At 42.7% G+C, this 18,796-nt stretch overlaps 1 protein-coding gene across 1 annotated transcript; it reads right to left on the bottom strand.

Moving 5' to 3' along the window:
- Positions 1 to 8,032: 8,032 nt before the first annotated feature.
- Positions 8,033 to 8,446, bottom strand: LOC102992504 (60S ribosomal protein L23a-like). The gene has a single exon (XM_055088805.1). It carries the CDS (start codon positions 8,444 to 8,446, stop codon positions 8,033 to 8,035), a length of 414 nt encoding a protein of 137 aa, XP_054944780.1.
- Between the last annotated feature and the right edge of the window lie 10,350 nt (positions 8,447 to 18,796).

The following is an 18,796-nucleotide window of genomic DNA, read 5'->3' as shown; positions in this document are numbered from 1 at the left end:
GGACCGGCTAGGCCCGTGAGCCATGGCCGCTGAGCCTGCGCGTCCGGAGCCTGGGCTCCGCAACGGGAGAGGCCACAACAGTGAGAAGCCCGCGTACCGCAAAAAAAGAAAAAAAAAAAAAAAAAAAAAAAAGAGTAGTCCCCGCTCGCCACAACTAGAGAAAGCCTGCACACAGCAGCAACGAAGACCAAACGCAGCCAAAAATAAAAATAAATAAATAATTAATAAATAAAATAAATGGCGTCTTCTTAGTCACTTTAACGAGGGATTCTTTGCACTGTATCCCAGCTCCCAGTGCAGTACCAAGCCCAGAGTAGGCATTCAAATTGGATGAGTAAATCATGAGCTAATTCCATTAAATTGTTGCTGAATCAAAGTGTCGTTCCTTTTAGGAGTCCGCATTTTCAAAGAGGACAGCTATGAAGGGGCAATTCTTAATAACCCAAGTGGAATTAATCTCATAGTGGAATTACAGGCAACAGGGAGCCTGGATGCCATAAAGGGGTCATTATATTCTGCTGATGGTTCCCTTTTGCTGTCTACCTTTCCTGAGTTTTCTCTCTCCTATTCCATTTTCATTTGTTTCCCTTGGCCCAAGAGCAAATTTGCTGTCACAACTTCTTCTAAAAAGCCCTGTAGAAACCAGAATCTCCTAGTGGCAAATCTTCTAAAGCTTTCTGCTTTTATCCCTGCTAGCAAGACTGTGGAGGTTGACACCAGCAGGCAGGCAGCCAGGGGCTCTGTAGGACTGCATCCCCTCCTCGACAGAAGACATACATTATGGGATTTGGTTCCAACTCTTTAGCTCAGGTGCCTAGCTGTGGAGGCTCTGTAGGGCTGCATCCCCTCCTCGACAGACGACATACATTACGGGATTTCGTTCCAACTCTTTAGCTCAGGTGCCTAGCTGTGGAGGATCTGCCTCTGCCATGCCTCTCACCCCATTCTGACCTCATGCATCTTACTGAGATTATCTGAACTATCTACTTCCTAATGAGTCTGCCGGCCCGCTGGTTGTGATAAAGTGTAAAGCTATTTGGCCCTAGTCTCAAATTTATGATTAGCCTCCTACTGGGGGGGGGGGGCCACCACCCAACCCACTAGTCATTATATTTGGGGACAAGGCCAGGGAAACATAGGCCATTCAGTACCCCATGTAGAACTCCAGTTGAGCTGGACTGGGCCACAACTGAAGTGGGCAGTCTCACTTTGATCTAAAGCCAATGGTTCTCTGTCACCCTTGGCTTCAATTAGAGTCATCTGGGGAAACTTAAAAAAATTCTGATGTCCAGGCCCCACTTCCTGAGATTCTGATTTAATTAGACTGGGATGAGGCCTGAACATGTTTATTCTTTCTTATGCAATGAGCTTTTATATAAGTACAAAAGTACTTTTGTATAAAAAAAAAAAGCTACAAGGCCATCACTAGTACGTTTGAACTTATTATTACAAATTTTCTTTATAATTTTTATTTTTGTGCAATGTTCCATGGAGCACACATTTTTTTTTTTTTTAAAAAACCATAATCCAATGTATTTATTTATTTGGCTGTGTCAGGTCTTTGCTGCGGCACGTGGGATCTTCGTTGTGGCATGTGAGATCTTTCATTTCGGCGCACAAGCTTCTCTCTAGTTGTGGCGTGCGGGTTTTCTCTTCTCTAGTTGTGGCACGCAGCTTCCAGAGTGCGCGGGCTCTGTAGTTTGCAGCACATGGGTTCTAGTTGAGGCGCGCAAGCTCAGTAGTTGTGGCGCAAGCGCTTAGTTACCCTGCGGCATGTGGGATCTTAGTTCCCCGACCAGGGATTGAACCCCTGTCCCCTGCGTTGGAAGGCAAATTCTTTACCACTGGACCACCAGGGAAGTCCTGAGCACACATATTTAACCAGTCGCCTGCTGTGTGTTGAACATTTAGTTTGTTTCCAGTTTTTAGTTATTATAAAAGGAAACATAATGAGAGCAATCCTCACGTAAGTTTTCCTTTTTGAGGCATTATATATTTCATTAGGAGAAATTTCCAGAAGTTTTATTACTGGATAAAATAGTATGCAAATATTTTATTTTATTTATTTATTTCTTGGCTGCACTGGGTCTTTGTTGCTGTGCATGGGCTTTCTCTAGTTGCGGGGAGCAGGGACTACTCTTTCTCACTGCGGTGGCTTCTCTTGTTGTGGAGCACAGGCTCTAGGTGCACAGGCTTCAGTAGTTGTGGCACGCAAGTTCAGTAGTTGCAGCCTGAAGGCTCTATGGCACACAGGCTTCAGTAGTTGTGGAGCATGGGCTTAGTTGCTCCGTGGCATGTGGGATCTTCCTGGACCAGGGCTCGAACCTGTGTCCCCTGCATTGGCAGGTGGATTCTTAATCACTGCACTACCAGGGAAGTCCCTGAAAATATTTTAGACTCTTTTGATATTGTCCAGTTGCTTTTGGAAAGGCTTTTAACCAATTTACACTCATTCCAGAATGGGTGAAAATTTCCATTTTACCCAGCTTCGGTCATTTGCTAACATACCAAAGCATTTATTCTATATTTCAATGTGTATGTCTATATTTGAGGCTTACATTTTTAAAAAACCTCCCCAAGAGAACAACAGTAGGCTTGACTAAAGGTTGGCCAAGTGCTCGGGCCCTTTTCCTCAGCCCCTGGAGATCTTGTCCAGTGGTGGCAAAGGCCCAGGAAAAGAACCCCAAGGAAATGTGCACCAAGGAGAAAAGGAGGTTTCCTCTGAAGGCCTCAGGCCAAATGGGCCCCAGCCATCCTCCCTGGGCCTTTCTAGGGAGGGGCTCTTCTCCTCCAGCTGCCTTGGGTTGGAAGTGACCCAAAGAGAACCAAGAGCACATGATCCCAAAGAGGGAAAACAGGAGAAAAATATGTTATGCATAATCAGGAGCTTGGAGCCTCTCCCAAAATTCCGGGTGAATCTACTTCCCAGCCCTTGGTCCTGACTCACAGAAGCCTCTGGCTGTGCTGACCACCCCCATCAGATGTGCCTCCTCCATACCCCATTCCCATAGCCTTGGTTTTTTAGATTGCTTTTTAAATTACTAAAGAGCTACTGGTACAGCATAAACAAATAATATAGAAACAAAAAATGGCAAATTTGGAAAGATTCCCCCTCACCTTCTACCTCCATTCCCTTCCCCAGAGGTAACCTGATAAGTGTGTATCCTTCTAGATCATTTAACAGTGCTAGCGTCTGTGAGATTGTGTGTGTATGCATACAGGATTTTTTAAATATATAAATGGAACCATGCTATATGTAGTTATCGCCAACTTGCCTTTATCATTTAACTTTAAAGTGTAGACCACTTTCTGTGTTAGTTAGTAGAGAGCTGCCTGATTCTTTTTCATGGCTGCATGATCATCCTTTGTATATAATGATATCATATAATGTAGCACATTTTGTTGTTGGATGCTTCACTTGCTTCTCATTTTTCTCTTTGACGAGAGTGCTGCAGTGAACTCATTTGTGTGTGTGTTGTGCCATCTACCTGACTTTGAGTGTTGCCACTACCAGAAAACTCCTGGCATTGGGCTTCAACTATGCATACCCTAGGGTTTCTCCACTACGTCCAGTACTCATTTAGGCTTTGGAGGAGCACGACCAGGCTCAGTCCTGACCTCTGCTCTCGTCCTATTTTTCTGCTGTTGTGGTCGAGTATACCTTATGGCCCAGCTTCCAGAGTTCTGACAACACCACCACATCATGCAAAAGTGCAAAAAGTATGGCTAGCGTCCCTCTGACCGTTGGGAGGGAAAAAAGAAGGCCAGCTTTGCCAAGTGCAATCCAGCTGGAGAAAGTCTGAAAGTGGCTGCCTATCAAAGTGGTTTTCAAGATCCTCACTCTTTTGTCCCTGGGAACTGACATAGGAGATACAAGGAGCTGAAGTGGTGTTAGAAGCTCTCCAAAGCAGCAGAGGGACCCAGCGAGTATGGGGTGTGTGTGTGTGTGTGTGTGTGTGTGTGTGTGTGTGTGTGTGTAGCCCTAGACTAAATGTCCTTGGCCCATGGATGGAGACAGCCAGTCCTTGTTGTTGTACTTTTGTCCTTTAAGAGTTTCAAGCCCCCTGGTCCTGTAAGAAACAATAAGGGCTAATGAGAAGCAGGCTGTACTCTGGGAAACAGGAAATCTGGTTCCATTTATGACTTCATCAGGCCCTACCATGGAATTTTGAACAGCTTCAGTTTGCTGCCCTGTGCTTTGGGTCTCTTGTCTAGAGGTGCCATCTGCATCTTTAGGATGCTGGGGTTAGAGTTCTTGTTCTTCCTGCAAGATAGTGCTAGTGTCATTGGCTGTTAAAAATGGGACAGGCAGGGGAGCTTTGCCATTGAGAGGAGATGTTTGCTGTGTTTGGCTTCTCCTGCTTGCGTGTTTCCTTCTTTTTTACTTTCTGGACACACAGAATGAACATATGTTTGTAGTAGTGGAGGCAGGGGCTGAACTTCCCACGTGGCAGCCTCCTGAAATGTATTCTTGCATGCACAAGTGCAAAGGCAGATGTTGACCTGCTCTCTCAACCCTTTGGGAACTCTCTGGGGAATGGTGGTGTGGTCACTGTCAGAGCAGAGCAACAAACAAGTCTGCTTTAATCAGGGATAAGCTACATTTGAGCAGTACTAAAAAGTTGCTCATGGAAAAGTAATTTATTTAGACAAATCAGGATTTTAAAGCTTTTTATTGAAGTGTAACTTACATGCAGAAAAGTGCATGAATTATAAACATACAGCTTAGTGAATTTGTGCAAAGTGAACACACCTATGTCACCCACGTAACTCCTTACCTAGGTCAAGGAGTAGAACATTATTGGCACCCCAGGAGACCCCTGTATCCCCCCCCCTCCCATTTACTCCTCCTTTGAGGTATAACCACTAACCATTCAACACTTTATATTAATTTTGCCTGTTTTGAACTTTATATATATTTGTGAAATTTATTCACATTTTGCATAGATTCTGTTCATTATTCTCATTACCACATGGAATTCATGATAGAAATATACCACAGTCAACTTATCCATTCTATGTTGGTGGGATTTGGGGTTGGTTTTCATTTGGGGCTATTGCACATTATGTTGCTATGAACAGTTTTGCACATACCTTTTGGTGCCTGTGGGCACGCACTTCTGCTGTATACATTCCTACAGGTGGAATTGCTGAGTCACAGGGTTTGCATACATTCAGCTTTTAACAGACCTTGGAAACAGCAGTGGCGAGAGTTAGGAATGTAGTGGGGTTTTTTTTTAAATTAATTTATTTATTTTTGGCTGCGTTGGGTCTTTGTTGCTGCATGTGGGCTTTCTCTAGTTGTGGCGAGCGGGGGCTACTCTTTGCTGCGGTGCGCGGGCTTCTCATTGCGGTGGCTTCTCCTGTTGCGGAGCAGGGGCTCTAGGCGTGCGGGCTTCAGTAGTTGTGGCTCGAGGGCTCTAGAGCGCAGGCTCAGTAGTTGTGGCACACAGGCTTAGTTGCTCCACGGCATGTGGGATCTTCCCAGACCAGGGCTCGAACCTGTATCCCCTGCATTGGCAGGCGGATTCTTAACCACTGCACCACCAGGGAAGCCCAGGAATATAGTATTGATAGGGGACAGAGCACAGGGCTAAGATCAGGCCCCAGACCTCTGGTCACCTCCCAGGCTTGGATTACAGGGGAGCCAGAGTAAACCACTCACCCTCTGTGTTTCCTCAACTGTAAACTGGAAATAATCAGTACCTGCTCTATTCCTTGCTGTGGGTGGGAAAGCCCTCTGCAAAGTCTCAAGCTGCATGAATGGAAGCTGTCATTAACATGGAAGCAGAGGAGGGAGCCTTTTAATTATTAATGAGAACTAAAGAACAACTATACTGATGTGAATTTCCATTTCCAATGAAGAATCCAGAGATTAAATTAACTGCTCTGCTAGACAGAGTGGTATTGCCAGAGGGGCCTGTAATATTATTCTCTCAAACCCAGACACATAGAGTAACCTCCCAAGCCTGTCCTCCTCTGTATGTTACCAGAAGATTCCTCACCTGCCTGGAGCCCCAGGGATCCTCCCAGTTTTTCCTCTCAGTCCCCAAATGCCCAACTTCTTTGTTTTCTCTGCATCACCCTGAGTTGTCCTGATCTGGAAAAACTGTTTGGTTTGGCTCTGCCCAGCTGGACCAGTTATAAGGTACTAGGAAAGCCAAACAAAGGACACGTGCATTCCGCACACTCTTGCATTATTGAATGTCAGGTTTGAGTAGTGTCAGGGAGGTGCTTTGGTCTCACAGTGAAGCTAAAAGTTCACAGCCATTTATTCTCCCAAAGGTTGTACTATGCTAACTCACGGGCTGTAAAAATTAATAATTAAGTGAAAGTCGTGTCAAAACCTCTTCCATCCTAGTGGTTCCCAAGCAGATAGTCACACAAGTAGATGGCAGTGCCCTCTTCTGGCCAAGGCCACACTTGCATGGCTGTGGCTAAGGTGAGGGGCTTGTGACACGGGGCTGGTTTGTTCATTTGGGAGCAGGCTCATCTTGGGGTTAGTCTTGGGTAAATCACATTTGGGGATCCACCCTTCCTTTCCTCTTCAAAAACGAAAGATCACAACTATGATGGTTAGTTTTATGTGTGGTTAACATTTAAATCTGTACTTTTTTTACTCTCCGAATGTGGCTGGGCCTTATCCTTAAGAGCAAAAACTGAGATTTCCCAAATAATTTCTCCTTCAAGGCCGCAACATAGGAACTCTGTGTTTCCAGCCTGCAGATTTTGAATTCAATACTACAACATCAACTCTTCCCTGAATTTCTAGGCTGCCAGCCTGCCCTACGAATTCCAGACTTGTCAGCCCTCACAATCGTGTGAGCCAATTCCTTAAGATAAAACTGTGTGTGTGTGTGTGTGTGTGTGTGTGTGTGTGTGTACAGTTGACCCTTCAACAATGTGCAGTTTAATCCAGTATATAGTCAGCCCTCGTATCCACAGTTCCTCCACATCCATGGATTCAACCAACCACAGACCGTGTAGTACTGTAGTATTTACTATTGAAAAATATCAGGTAAAAGTGGACCCACGCAGTTCAAACCTGCATTGTTCAAGCGTTTCAACTGTATGTATGTGTGTGTGTATATTATATATTATATATATATGTGTGTTTGTGTGTGTGTGTATATATATATCTCCTATTGGTTCTGTTTCCATGGAGAACCCTGACTAATGCAAAACCTAGTCCAAATTCCATTTTATATCAGTAACATCTCATTTGAATATATTGAATGTAATGAGACATGAAGTATATAGCAGGTGACTTTCTGAGTTCAGGTTTAAGTTCCAGTCCCATTTCACGTACTAGCTTCATGAACTAGTTACTCAATTATATTTAGCCTTGGTTTCTTCATTTGTATAAAGAAGAAAATAGAATAGGCTATTAATGAAGATTAAATAAGACAAAACATGTGCGTAGAATAGTGTCTGGCTCAGAGTAAGTACTCAGTAAATGTTATTATTATTAAGATTATTGAGGGGAGTTGTCAAAGAAGGGGATTTACAGAGTGAGGGGTACATGGCAGGGGAGCTAGTCTTGCTCACCTCCCCCACATGTCTCCCCAAACTCTCATGTACAGGCAGTCTCTGCTTTTCACTACCTGTTCCTGGGGTATATTATAAAGCAATTTCTTATAGAGTGTCCTGTTTCTTCCCATCAGAACCCAATCAAGCTTAAAAGTTGGATTCCAATTTAATGGACTAAGCCATTATTATGTCACAAAAGCAAAGTACAATAAATCTTGGTAATTATTTAAAACAGCAAAATTATTCTTTTATGTTTTAATATGGGGCTTCCATAAAATTTAATCTTCACGCCACAATACAACTTATCATCAATTAGCAGTTTTGTTTGCCTTCTGACAATTTAGAAGGACTTTTGCACGATGATTTAGTAGGTCAAAACCTGTTTTGTTTTGTTTTTTTTTTTAATAGGGAAAACTTTGGTATTTAGAATTAGCCAGCTGGCCTCAGTTTAGATGATCCCAATTTTGTTGGCAATATCCAAAGCATCATAGTCAGGACCCAGTTAAACATATGCCTTCTTCTCTCCATTAGGCTTGATCAGGGTATTGACCTTAGCCATGTCAATGTCATAGAGCTCCTTCACAGCCTGTTTAATCTGGTGCTTGTTGGCCTTGACATCCACGATGAACGCCAGTGTGTTGTTGTCTTCTATTTTCTTCATGGCTGACTCAGTGGTCAGGGGGAACTTGACGATGGCATAGTGGTCAAGCTTGTTTCTCCTAGGGGCACACTCCCGAGGATATTTGGGCTGCCTCCTGAGCCTCGGTGTTTTGGGCCATCGGAAGGTAGGTGACGTCCGGATCTTTTTTTTGTGGCCGTGGATGCCTTTCAACACTGCTTTCTTGGCCTTCAAAGCTTTTGCTCTGGCTTCAGCTTTGGGAGGGACAGGGGCTTCCTTCTTCGCCTTATGTGCCATCTTCGTGCAGTCAAAACCTGTTTTTAAAGTTAGCCAGATGGTTATATCTAGGTGGAGGGATTTTGGTTTTAAATATATCTTTATACATAGATATTTTAAAATATATACATAAATATATACATAGATATATTTGTGTTTCCTTCAGTGATTCATCAGAAGGACCCACGAGACCCAACTGCAGGTTATATACTCACTGAGGTTTATGATAACAAAGGTACAGAGCAAAAGCAGCAGGAGAAAGACATGCATTAATGGTGTCCAGAGAGGTTCAAAACAGGCTTCCAATGTCCTTCCTTCTCTGAGGTCACACAGGAGAACTCTTTCTCTCACTGTTAACTATGAACACGTGTGAAATGTCTTTGCCCATAGAAGCTGTTTGAGTCTCTAAAGCTTTTATGGGGAGCTGGTCACATAGGTATATCCTGTTATGCAACCAACCATGACAACTGAAACTCAGGACCTTAATAATGAAACCAGGTGCAGATCGTAGATTTTGATGTTTGTGCAAAGCAACCTGAAAAGCAGGTATGATACAGTCCATTGCTCCAGGTGGGTATAATAAACCCATCAATCACTAACAAAAAGAACACTCTAAGCCCACATTCCGAGCGGTTGGCCAAGGGTTAATCATGGGTCCTTGAAGACAGGTAGGGAGTAGGCAACCAGACCTGCTGTGTTAACTCTTTCCTCACAGTCTGAATTTTCTTAAATGTCTATAATTCACCTCTGTTACTTTGGTAATCAGAAAAGTAACTAATAATATGAAGGCATCTGAAGTTAATCATTTTCCTTTTTAGTCGTTTAATGATGCTGCTTTGTAATCGCAGTACATTTCCCTGTAATCAGCAGAGCTGCTGAGAGAAGTCAAGTCACCTTACTAGACGCTTCATGGATGGCCATCAGAGCCTTCATACTCTGGGAAAACCATAGTAACAGGCTTGGACAGAGCATGTGAGAACTAGAAGGAACCACAGCAACACCTAGTTCAACTTTCCCATCTTAGAGATGAGGAAGTAGGAATACTGAGCAGTGAAAGGACTCACCCAAAGTTCTAAATCTTAGGTCTTTCAATTGAAAACCTCTCTTGGTGGGGGGGGTGGGGTGGGGGGAGGAATTGGGAGATTGGGATTGACACATATACACTATTGATACTATGTATAAAATAGACAACTAATGAGAACATACTGTGTATAGCACAGGGAACTCTACTTAATGCACTGTGGTGAGCTAAATGGGAAGGAAATCCAAAAAAGAGGGTATATATGTATACGTATAGCTGATTCATTTTGCTGTACAGTAGAAACTAACACAACATTGTGAAGCAACTATACTCCAGTAAAAATTAATAAAAAACAAACAAAACAGAAAAACAAAAAAAAACACCTCTCTTGGTACTCCTGAAATGGGATAAGGCAATGTCTGCTCAGTTGCTTCTGACTGTCTTTAACTTGGGCAGAAACTGGAGGAGGCCTGCCTGTTGGGACTGCCTGCACTGAGTGTGCATGGTCCAATCTCCTTTGGTCTACATAGAGGCTTCCCATCTTTTACCAGCCCCTTTCTTCTCCAGTGGCCCTACAGAAGCACCAGGACTCTGTATCTAGAGCCTTACCCATGCAGTGCCAATGGTTTGGAACCTTGCAAGAGATTAGTTTCAGCTTTACTAAAATTTCTCTTTCTTTCCCCTTCAGTTATTCTCTTGTATTTGGGGAGGGGTGGTGTCTCTCTCTCCCCTGGACTTCAAATTCCTTGAAGGCCTCCTGGAATCATGTTATCAAGTGGTTATGATTGTGGGTAGTGAAGTCAAATGGTCCAGGGTTCACATACTGGCTTAGCATCTCACTGGCTTGTGTAATCTGAGTGAACTACTTAATGGAAACAATAGTACCTCCCTCATAAAGTTACTGGGAATGAAAGGAAGTAGTAACTCTTAACTAGCATAGTGTTTGGCATTTTAAAATGTTCAATAAATATTGGCTATTGGGCTTCCTTGGTGGCGCAGTGGTTGAGAGTCTGCCTGCCGATGCAGGGGACGCAGGTTCCTGCCCTGGTCCAGGAGGATCCCACATGCCGCGGAGCGGCTGGGCCCGTGAGCCACGGCCGCTGAGCCTGCGCGTCCGGAGCCTGTGCTCCGCATGGGAGAGGCCACAACAGTGAGAGGCCCGCGTACCACACACACACACACACACACACACACACACACACACAAATTGGCTATTATTTTTTAAGTAAGTACTCCATTTATTTTGGAAAACTCTATTCTCTGATCTTTTTACTCCTTTTTTTTTTTTTTTTTTTGGCTTCGCCATGAGGCATGTGGGACTTTAGTTCCCCCACCAGGGATCGAGCCCGTTCCACCTGCAGTGGTAACTCGGAGTCCTAACCAGAGGACCACTAGGGAATTCCCTAAGCAGTTTTATTGAAGTAATGAGATGTAATATACACTGTACATGTTTAAAGTATATAATGTCATAAGTTTTAACATATACACATCTGTGAAACCATAATCAAGTTAATGAACATATCCATAACCCCCCAAAGTTTCCTTATATCCTTTTGTAATCCATTTACTTGTCCTCAGGCAACCACTGTCTACTCTCTGTCTCTACAGATTAGCTTGCATTTGCTAGAATTGTATATAAATGGAATCATATAGTATGTACTATTTTTTTGGCTTCTTTAACTCAGCATTATTTTGAAATTCATCTATATTGTTGAGTGTATCTATCAGTTGCTTAGTAATTTTCCACTGTTGAGTATATCAAATGCTAAGTAGATATACCCCAATTTGTTTATCCATTCACCTACTGATGGATATTTGGGTTGTTTCGGTTTTGAAATATTAGAAATAAAACTTTATGAATATTTGTGTACAAGTCTTTATATAGGCACAAACTTATGTTTCTCCTGGGAGTAGAATGGGTGGGTCATAATGTAGGTAAATGTTAAAATTTTCAGAAACTGCCAAATTATTTTCCAAGTGGTCGTACCATTTTCCATTCCCTTAGTAGCATATGAGAGTTCCAGCTGCTCCACATTGTTGACAATAGTTGGTATGATCAGTCTTTTTTTTTTTTTTTTTTTTTTGGTACGCGGGTCTCTCACTGTTGTGGCCTCTCCCGTTGCGGAGCACAGGCTCCGGACGCGCAGGCTCAGCGGCCATGGCTCATGGGCCCAGCCGCTCCGCGGCATGTGGGATCCTCCCGGACCGGGGCACGAACCCGTGTGCCCTGCATCGGCAGGCGGACTCTCAACCACTGCGCCACCAGGGGAGCCCGATCAGTCTTTTTAATTTTGGATATTCTAATAGGTATGTAGTAGTATCTCTTTATGATTTTAATTTTAATTTCCCTAATGACTAATGATGTTGAGCACTTTAAAATGTGCTTTTTTTGCCATCCATATATCTTTTTGATGAATTATCTGTTCAAATTGTTTGCCCAATATTGATGGGGTTTTGTTTTCTTATTTTTGAGTTTTGAGACTTTAAAAATATATTCTGTATTAAATCCTTTATGTGACTTACAAATATTTTCTTGAAGTCTGTAACTTGTCTTATTATTCTCCTAGCAGTTTTTCAAAGAACATAAATTCTTAATTGTAAAGAAATACAATTTATCAATTTTTTCTTTTATGGATAATGCCTTTGGTATTATGATCCAGGGTCACAAAGATTTCTCCTATGTTTTTCTCTAGAAGTTTTATAGTTTTAAGTTTTACATTTAGGTCTATAAATGTTAGGTTAATTTTTGTGTATGGTGTGAGATATGAATCAAAGTAGTTTTTTTTCCCCTTTGGATAGGCAATATTTCAGCACTTGTTAAGACAATCCTTTCTCTACTAAATCACTTTTACATGTTTGTTGAAAAATCAGTTTACCTTATATGTGTAGGTCTGTTTCCACACTCCATTTTTCCCCCAGTGATCTGTCTTCATGCCAATACTATACTGTCTTGATTACTGTGTCTTTTCCAAAGTTGTTTGGCTATTAGATCTTTTTCATTTTCAAATAAAATTTAGAATTAGCTTGTCAAGTTTTATACAAAAAACCTGCTGGGGTTTTGATTAGAATAGCATTGAATCTATATGTAAACTCAGGGACAATTGACATCTTAACAATACTGAGTATTCTGGTCCACAAATATAGAGTAGCTCTTTATTTATTGAGGTCTCCTTTAATTTCTCTCAGCTATATTTTGTAGTTTTCAGTGTACAGGACATGCACTTCTGTCAATTTTATTGTTCTGCATTTGACATTTTTGGTACTAGGGTAAATGGTACGATTTTTAATTTCAGTTTTCAGTTTTTTGCTAATATATTGATATCCAGTTGATTTTTATATATTGAACTTATATCCAGGAGCCATGCTAAACTCACTTATTATTTTTATAAGCTATTTTTGTAGACTCCATAGGATTTTCTGCATCGACAATCATGTCCTCTATGAATAGTTTTACTACTTTCTTTTCAATTTGATTGTCTTTTATTTCTTTTCCTTGCCTTATTATACTGGCTTGAACCAGTACAATATTAAATAGAAGTGATGAAAGCAGACATCCTTCCCTTGTTCCTAATTTTAGAGGGAAAGCATTCAGTCTCTTACCATTTAGTATCATGTTAGCTGTACATGCCCTGTATCAGGTTGAAGAAGTTCCTTTCTATTCTTAGTTTGCTAAGAGGTTTTTTCTTTTAATCAAGAATTGATTTTGGATTTTGCCAAGTGTTTTTCTGTGTCTACCGATACAATTATGATTTTTTTTCCTTTTTAGTCCTTAATATGGTGAATTACATAGATTGATTTAATAATAGATTTACTAAGACATAATTCATAGAGCATAAAGTTTACCCTTTTAGAGGGTACAATTCTGTGGATTTTACTGTATTTATAGAGCTGTGCACCCATTACTGCAATCAAAATGCCATAACATTTTCTTTACCCCAAAGAGAAACTTTGTACCTATTAGGAGTCATTCCCTACTTCCCCCCTCTCCCCAGGCCCTGGCAACCACCAATCTACTTCTACGGATTTGCTAATTCTGAACATTTCATATGAATGGAATCATACTCAGTGTGGTCCTTTGTGACTGGCTTCTTTGACTTAGCATGTTTTCAAGGTTTATCTATGTTATAGCATATATCAGTATTTCATTCCTTTTTATGGCTGAATAATATTCTATGGTATGGATATACAACATTTTGTTCATCTGTTTATCAGTTGATGAACATTTGGGTTCTTTCTATGTTTTGGCTATTATGAATAATGTTGCTATGAACATTTGTGTACAGTTGTTTGTGTAGACATATGTTTTCCTTTTTCTTGAGTATATACCTAGGAGTGGAATTACTGGGTCATATGGTAAATCTGGGTTTAACCTCTGAAGAAATTGCCAGGCTGTTTTCCAAGTGGCTGTACAATTATGGGAAGGTTTTAAACTACAACTTCAACTTCTTTAAAAGATAGAGCTATTTAGATTATTTATTTCATCTTGAGTGAGCACTGATAGTTTATGTCTTCCACAGAATTTGTCACTTTCATGTAAGTTGTTGAATTTATTGGCATGAAGTTGTTGATATTTCCTTATTCTTCTTTTAATATCTGCAGAATGTGTAGAAATGTCATCTCTCTCATTCCTAATATTGGTAATTTATGTTTTCTTCCTTTTTTTTTATCCTGATCAATCTAGCCTACGTTTATCAATGCTATTGACTAGATTAGCTAATTTTAAAAAAATCTATGTGTGTCACTCTGTTATGTGGAAAATTACCTTCATCCAATAGTAGCCTCTAAATACACTACTAGGCAAGCTATCCCAGGGTTCATGGAATTTAAAAGATCACACACCAAATCGAAATGCTTGGATCACAAATTTATTAAGTCAATGTAAAACACACTGTGAGAAACAAGGGAGTGGAAATGGCTAAGTTAAACACTTAGGATAGGGACAAGTGGAATTGATAGGACTGTGCTACTGAAATCCTGGGGTGTGCTATGTTCATAGGAGTTCTATCTTTCCCTTTCTGTGCTGTATCAGCTTTCCCTGCTTGCTGGCAATGCAGATATAAAGACTAGAGTTGAGGTTCGAGCTAGGGGGTCCTATGTCAGTGATACATACTTGCTCTGTTGGAGACATGAAGTTATAGCCACAGTTGTAGCTTGTCAAATCGTCTGTTGAACAGCCATGGAGGTCACATGGAGCCAGATTAGGTATCACTAATGAGTGGCCGAATTAAGGACTCATGAATATTGATATTGAATGTATCGTTGAATATTTAGTGCCCAGGCGTCCCTCATGTATGTTTATTACCTCATGTACTGTTGGTTCTTCTAGCCCTTTTTCATCAATGTTTAACCCACACAGGTTCTATTTACTAATTCTGACCTTTACTTGATGTATCTTATGAGTTTATCTATCCATGAGTTTATCCATCCATTTTTTTATATATATCCATCCATTTCTTATCGTCTACAGAATTAAATATATTAAAACTATACATCAAATATACTAAACTCTCCCCATCTGTTATTCCTTCATCTCTCTCTGACACACTCACCTACTTTGGACATGGTGTACACTGAATAAATCTTAAAAAATAAGCAATACCGTCTTGTAGTCTTGCCATAGAAATATAATTATTCAAACAAAAAGTTCCTGTAGTTAAATACACGTGGGAACTATTGGGTTTCTTTACTGCAGGACTTGTTAGTGCCTTAACGCACTCATGTAGGGGTACCTGTCCATGAGTGATAGTACACGTAGTGTCCCCAAACTTACTGACCCATGGAACTCTACTTGAGGTACATATCTAGCAATTAGTGTTCTATAGAACACATCCCGGGAAATGCCCCCTAGGGGACTGCTCTGTGCAAGGCCTTAAAGAGGGCTGGGAAATGTAGATGTTTCCTAAGGCAGCCATAGACTAAGCAGTTGATTTGAAATTCCCTTGTGTACCTTATAAGGTATAGACATTCAGCTTTTCCGGGTTAGAAATAAATCTATGGTGACTTCCCTAGTGGCACAGTGGTTAAGAATCCGCCTGCCAATGCAGGGGACACGGGTTTGAGCCCTGGTCCGGGAAGATGCCACGGAGCAACTAAGCCCGTGTGCCACAACTACTGAGCCTGCACTCTAGAGCCCGCGAGCCACAACTACTGAAGCCCCCCCCCGCCGCACCCTGCACCCTAGGGCCTGCATGCTGCAACTACTGAGCCTGCGTGCTGCAACTACTGAGAGCCCATGAGCCCATGTCTGCAACAAGATAAGCCACCTCAATGAGAAGCTGGTACACCACAACGAAGAGTAGCCCCTGCTCACCGCAACTACAGAAAGCCCATGCACAGCAAGGAAGACCCAACACAGCCAAAAATAAAAAAGAAATAAATCTATGGCAAGAAGCAAGATAGGGAAATTGGGGTTGTTCAGGTGTGAACTGACCAAATTATTCAGTCAAGGATTTCTCTAATTTCTCCTTTGGAATAAACCCAGGGATGGACTCCCCATCCCCCAGTCAGCATAGTGTTGACAATAATTCTTCCACTACTGGCTTATATAGCTGCATAGGCAGGCACTTTAAAAGATATTAAGATTATAAAAAGGGGGCTTCCCTGGTGGCGCAGTGGTTGCGCATCCGCCTGCCGATGCAGAGGAACCGGGTTCGCGCCCCGGTCTGGGAGGATCCCACATGCCGCGGAGCGGCTGGGTCCGTGAGCCATGGCCGCTGAGCCTGAGCGTCCGGAGCCTGTTCTCCGCAACGGGAGAGGCCACAGCAGAGGGAGGCCCGCATACCACCAAAAAAAAAATAAAAAAATAAATACATGGGTTTAAACATATTTAAAAAAAAAAAAAAAAAAAAAAAAAAAGATTATAAAAAGGAAGACCAGGACTTCCCTGGTGGCACAGTGGTTAAGAATCCGCCTGCCAATGCAGGGGACACGGGCTCGAGCCCTGGTCGGGCTCGGGCTGAGCCTGCACGCCACAACTACTGAGCCCACGTGTCACAAGTACTGAAGCCTGTGTGCCTAGAGCCTGTGCTCCGTAACAAAGCGAAGCCACCGCAATGAGAAGCCCGCGCACCGCAACAAAGAGCAGCCCCTGCTCACCGCAAATAGAGAAAGCCCGGGCACAGCAACTAAAGACCCAAAGCAGCCAATAAATAAATTTAAAAAAAGATAAAGTTGAAGAAATTAAAAAACAAAAAACGAAGACCTCCTCTTCCACCAGGCTGGGAAAAATATTAGTTTAATGAGACCTCAGGGAACCCAGATCTCTATGAAAAGGATCCCCCTGGTATGGTTACCCTGGACTGTCAAGGGATTCTAAAGACTTGAAACTGAGTTTATTGGAGTCCCTGCATTTGTCAATAGGAAGATAGCTGACTTAATCTAGTAGACAAAACGGGGGAAAGAAGTAGAGCCGATCACAAGGCTTCCACCCTATTGTGTGTGCTCCATTTCACATCCTCTGCCCCAGCACCGTCAACATGGAGGCAGGTACCCCCACTCCTGGCCCTCCCTCCCTCCCTGCGCACAAGGACTGCCTTCTTGCCTCTCTTATATTGTCTTCCTGGCACCCTTCTCCCAATTTGTCTCCTGCCTAAATCCTGCTCACCCTTCAGATGGCAGTTCAAATGTTTCCTCTGGCGAGCTTTACTTGACTCCTACAAACTAGGTTATGCTTCTCTACCCATCACTTATCACAAGTGCAATTAATGTTATCTAATGATTGTCTCTTCCACTAGCTTGTGAGCTGCGTGAGAGCAGAAACTGACTAGTTGACTGTTGAATTACTAGCACATGGCACAGTGCAAGTGGTTAATAAAAATACCAGTTGAGGACTTCCCTGGTGGCGCAGTGGTTAAGAATCCACCTGCCAATGCAGGGGACACGGGTTCGAGCCCTGGTCCGGGAAGATCCCACGTGCCGCGGAGCAGCTAAGCCCGTGCGCCACAACTACTGAGCCCGTGCTCTACAACAAGAGAAACCACTGCAATGAGAAGCCCACGCGCCGCACCGGAGAGTAGGCCCCGCTCCCCGCAACTAGAGAAAGCCCGCGCTCAGCAATGAAGACCCAACGCGGCCAAAAATAAATAAATAAAATAAATAAATTTAAAAAAATACCAGTTGAATGAAAAACTCTATGTGCTGATACATTTTTGCTCATTTAAGTTAGGACTGTTCTGTCTTCCTCTGTCTTAGGTCAAAGTCTTCTCAATTCCCTTTATCCAAGGCTCAGATCCTCCCGTGTTCATTCCAAGAAATGCCTCTCTTATCCATTCCCTGATCAAAGTAGTAGTTGGCATCGCTGTAGATGGGCTAAAGTCTCTCATGTAATCTGGAGCAAAGGAGCCTTGGAAAAGCAGGGCTCTCTGTTTAAAAATGAGGTGTTCAGAGTTCCTAGTGGCCTGAGACTCTGTAATGAATAGGTCTTGTGTACTCCCAAAGCCCAGCAAGAAGGAATGGTGTAGCTGCGGGCAGCCATGAAGCAAGCTGTGTTCGCAGGTATGCTGCTGACGTCATTGGGAAATAATGCTGGGAAAGCCGTTCCAGGGTGGGGCTAGCTGTTCTCTGGAATGTTGGGAACACAGGCTCTATTCTACCGCTCCTCAGCGGTAGAATAGTTACACGCAAGCAGCTTCAATCAGCTCCTCCCCAGAGTACCTGCCTGCCTTGCATCCTCTCCGGAAACTTACTCTCATACCCATTCCTTAGCCTACCCCAAAGTCAGCTGCTTTCAAACAGAGTATGGATGTGATTAGGAAAATGTGGCCAGGGGCAAACAGGCTGGAGGTGAGGACAGTCTCCCTCTTGTATTCATTTTCTCTGAGACAGGACTTTTTCTGAAGTGCCAGATGCCTTGAATCACTAATGGAGATCCTGCATCGCAAAGGGGAAAGAATGCGGCTCTGCATTCACAGAGCTGAATTTTACCCCCTGACTCAACCGGATAATGTGATTCAAGCCCTTAGGAGGCTGTAGTGCTCAAAACATGGTAGCCGCTTAACTCTCAGGTGCTGCTTGGGTCTTCTGAGTCATCGGCACCTCCTGCATTTGGAACATCACACCGAATGAAAACCGACCTGTTCACTTTTCTCTTTCTTCTGCTAGACTGTTAACACCTAGAAAAGTGCCTTCCAGGTCCCATGGTACATTCACATTTGTCGAGTGGTTATGACGTCAAGCACTGCGTGCTTTACCTGGATTACCTCATTTAATTCTCAAAACCCTATGGAGTTAGGAATTACTGTTATCCGCCTTTTTTTTTTTTTTTTTTTTTTTTTGTGGTATGCGGGCCTCCCTCTGCTGTGGCCTCTCCCGTTGCGGAGCACAGGCTCCGGACGCGCAGGCCCAGCGGCCAT

The sequence above is a fragment of the Physeter macrocephalus genome, chromosome 11 (genome assembly GCF_002837175.3).
Source record: "Physeter macrocephalus isolate SW-GA chromosome 11, ASM283717v5, whole genome shotgun sequence".
NCBI classification, from domain to species: domain Eukaryota; kingdom Metazoa; phylum Chordata; class Mammalia; order Artiodactyla; family Physeteridae; genus Physeter; species Physeter macrocephalus.
Note: the sequence above shows the minus strand (reverse complement) of the source record. Positions and strands in the feature narration are given on the sequence as shown.

Excerpts from the sequence above, each read along its gene's own strand:
- LOC102992504 (XM_055088805.1), bottom strand. The coding sequence starts at position 8,446 with ATGGCACATAAGGCGAAGAAGGAAGCCCCTGTCCCTCCCAAAGCTGAA.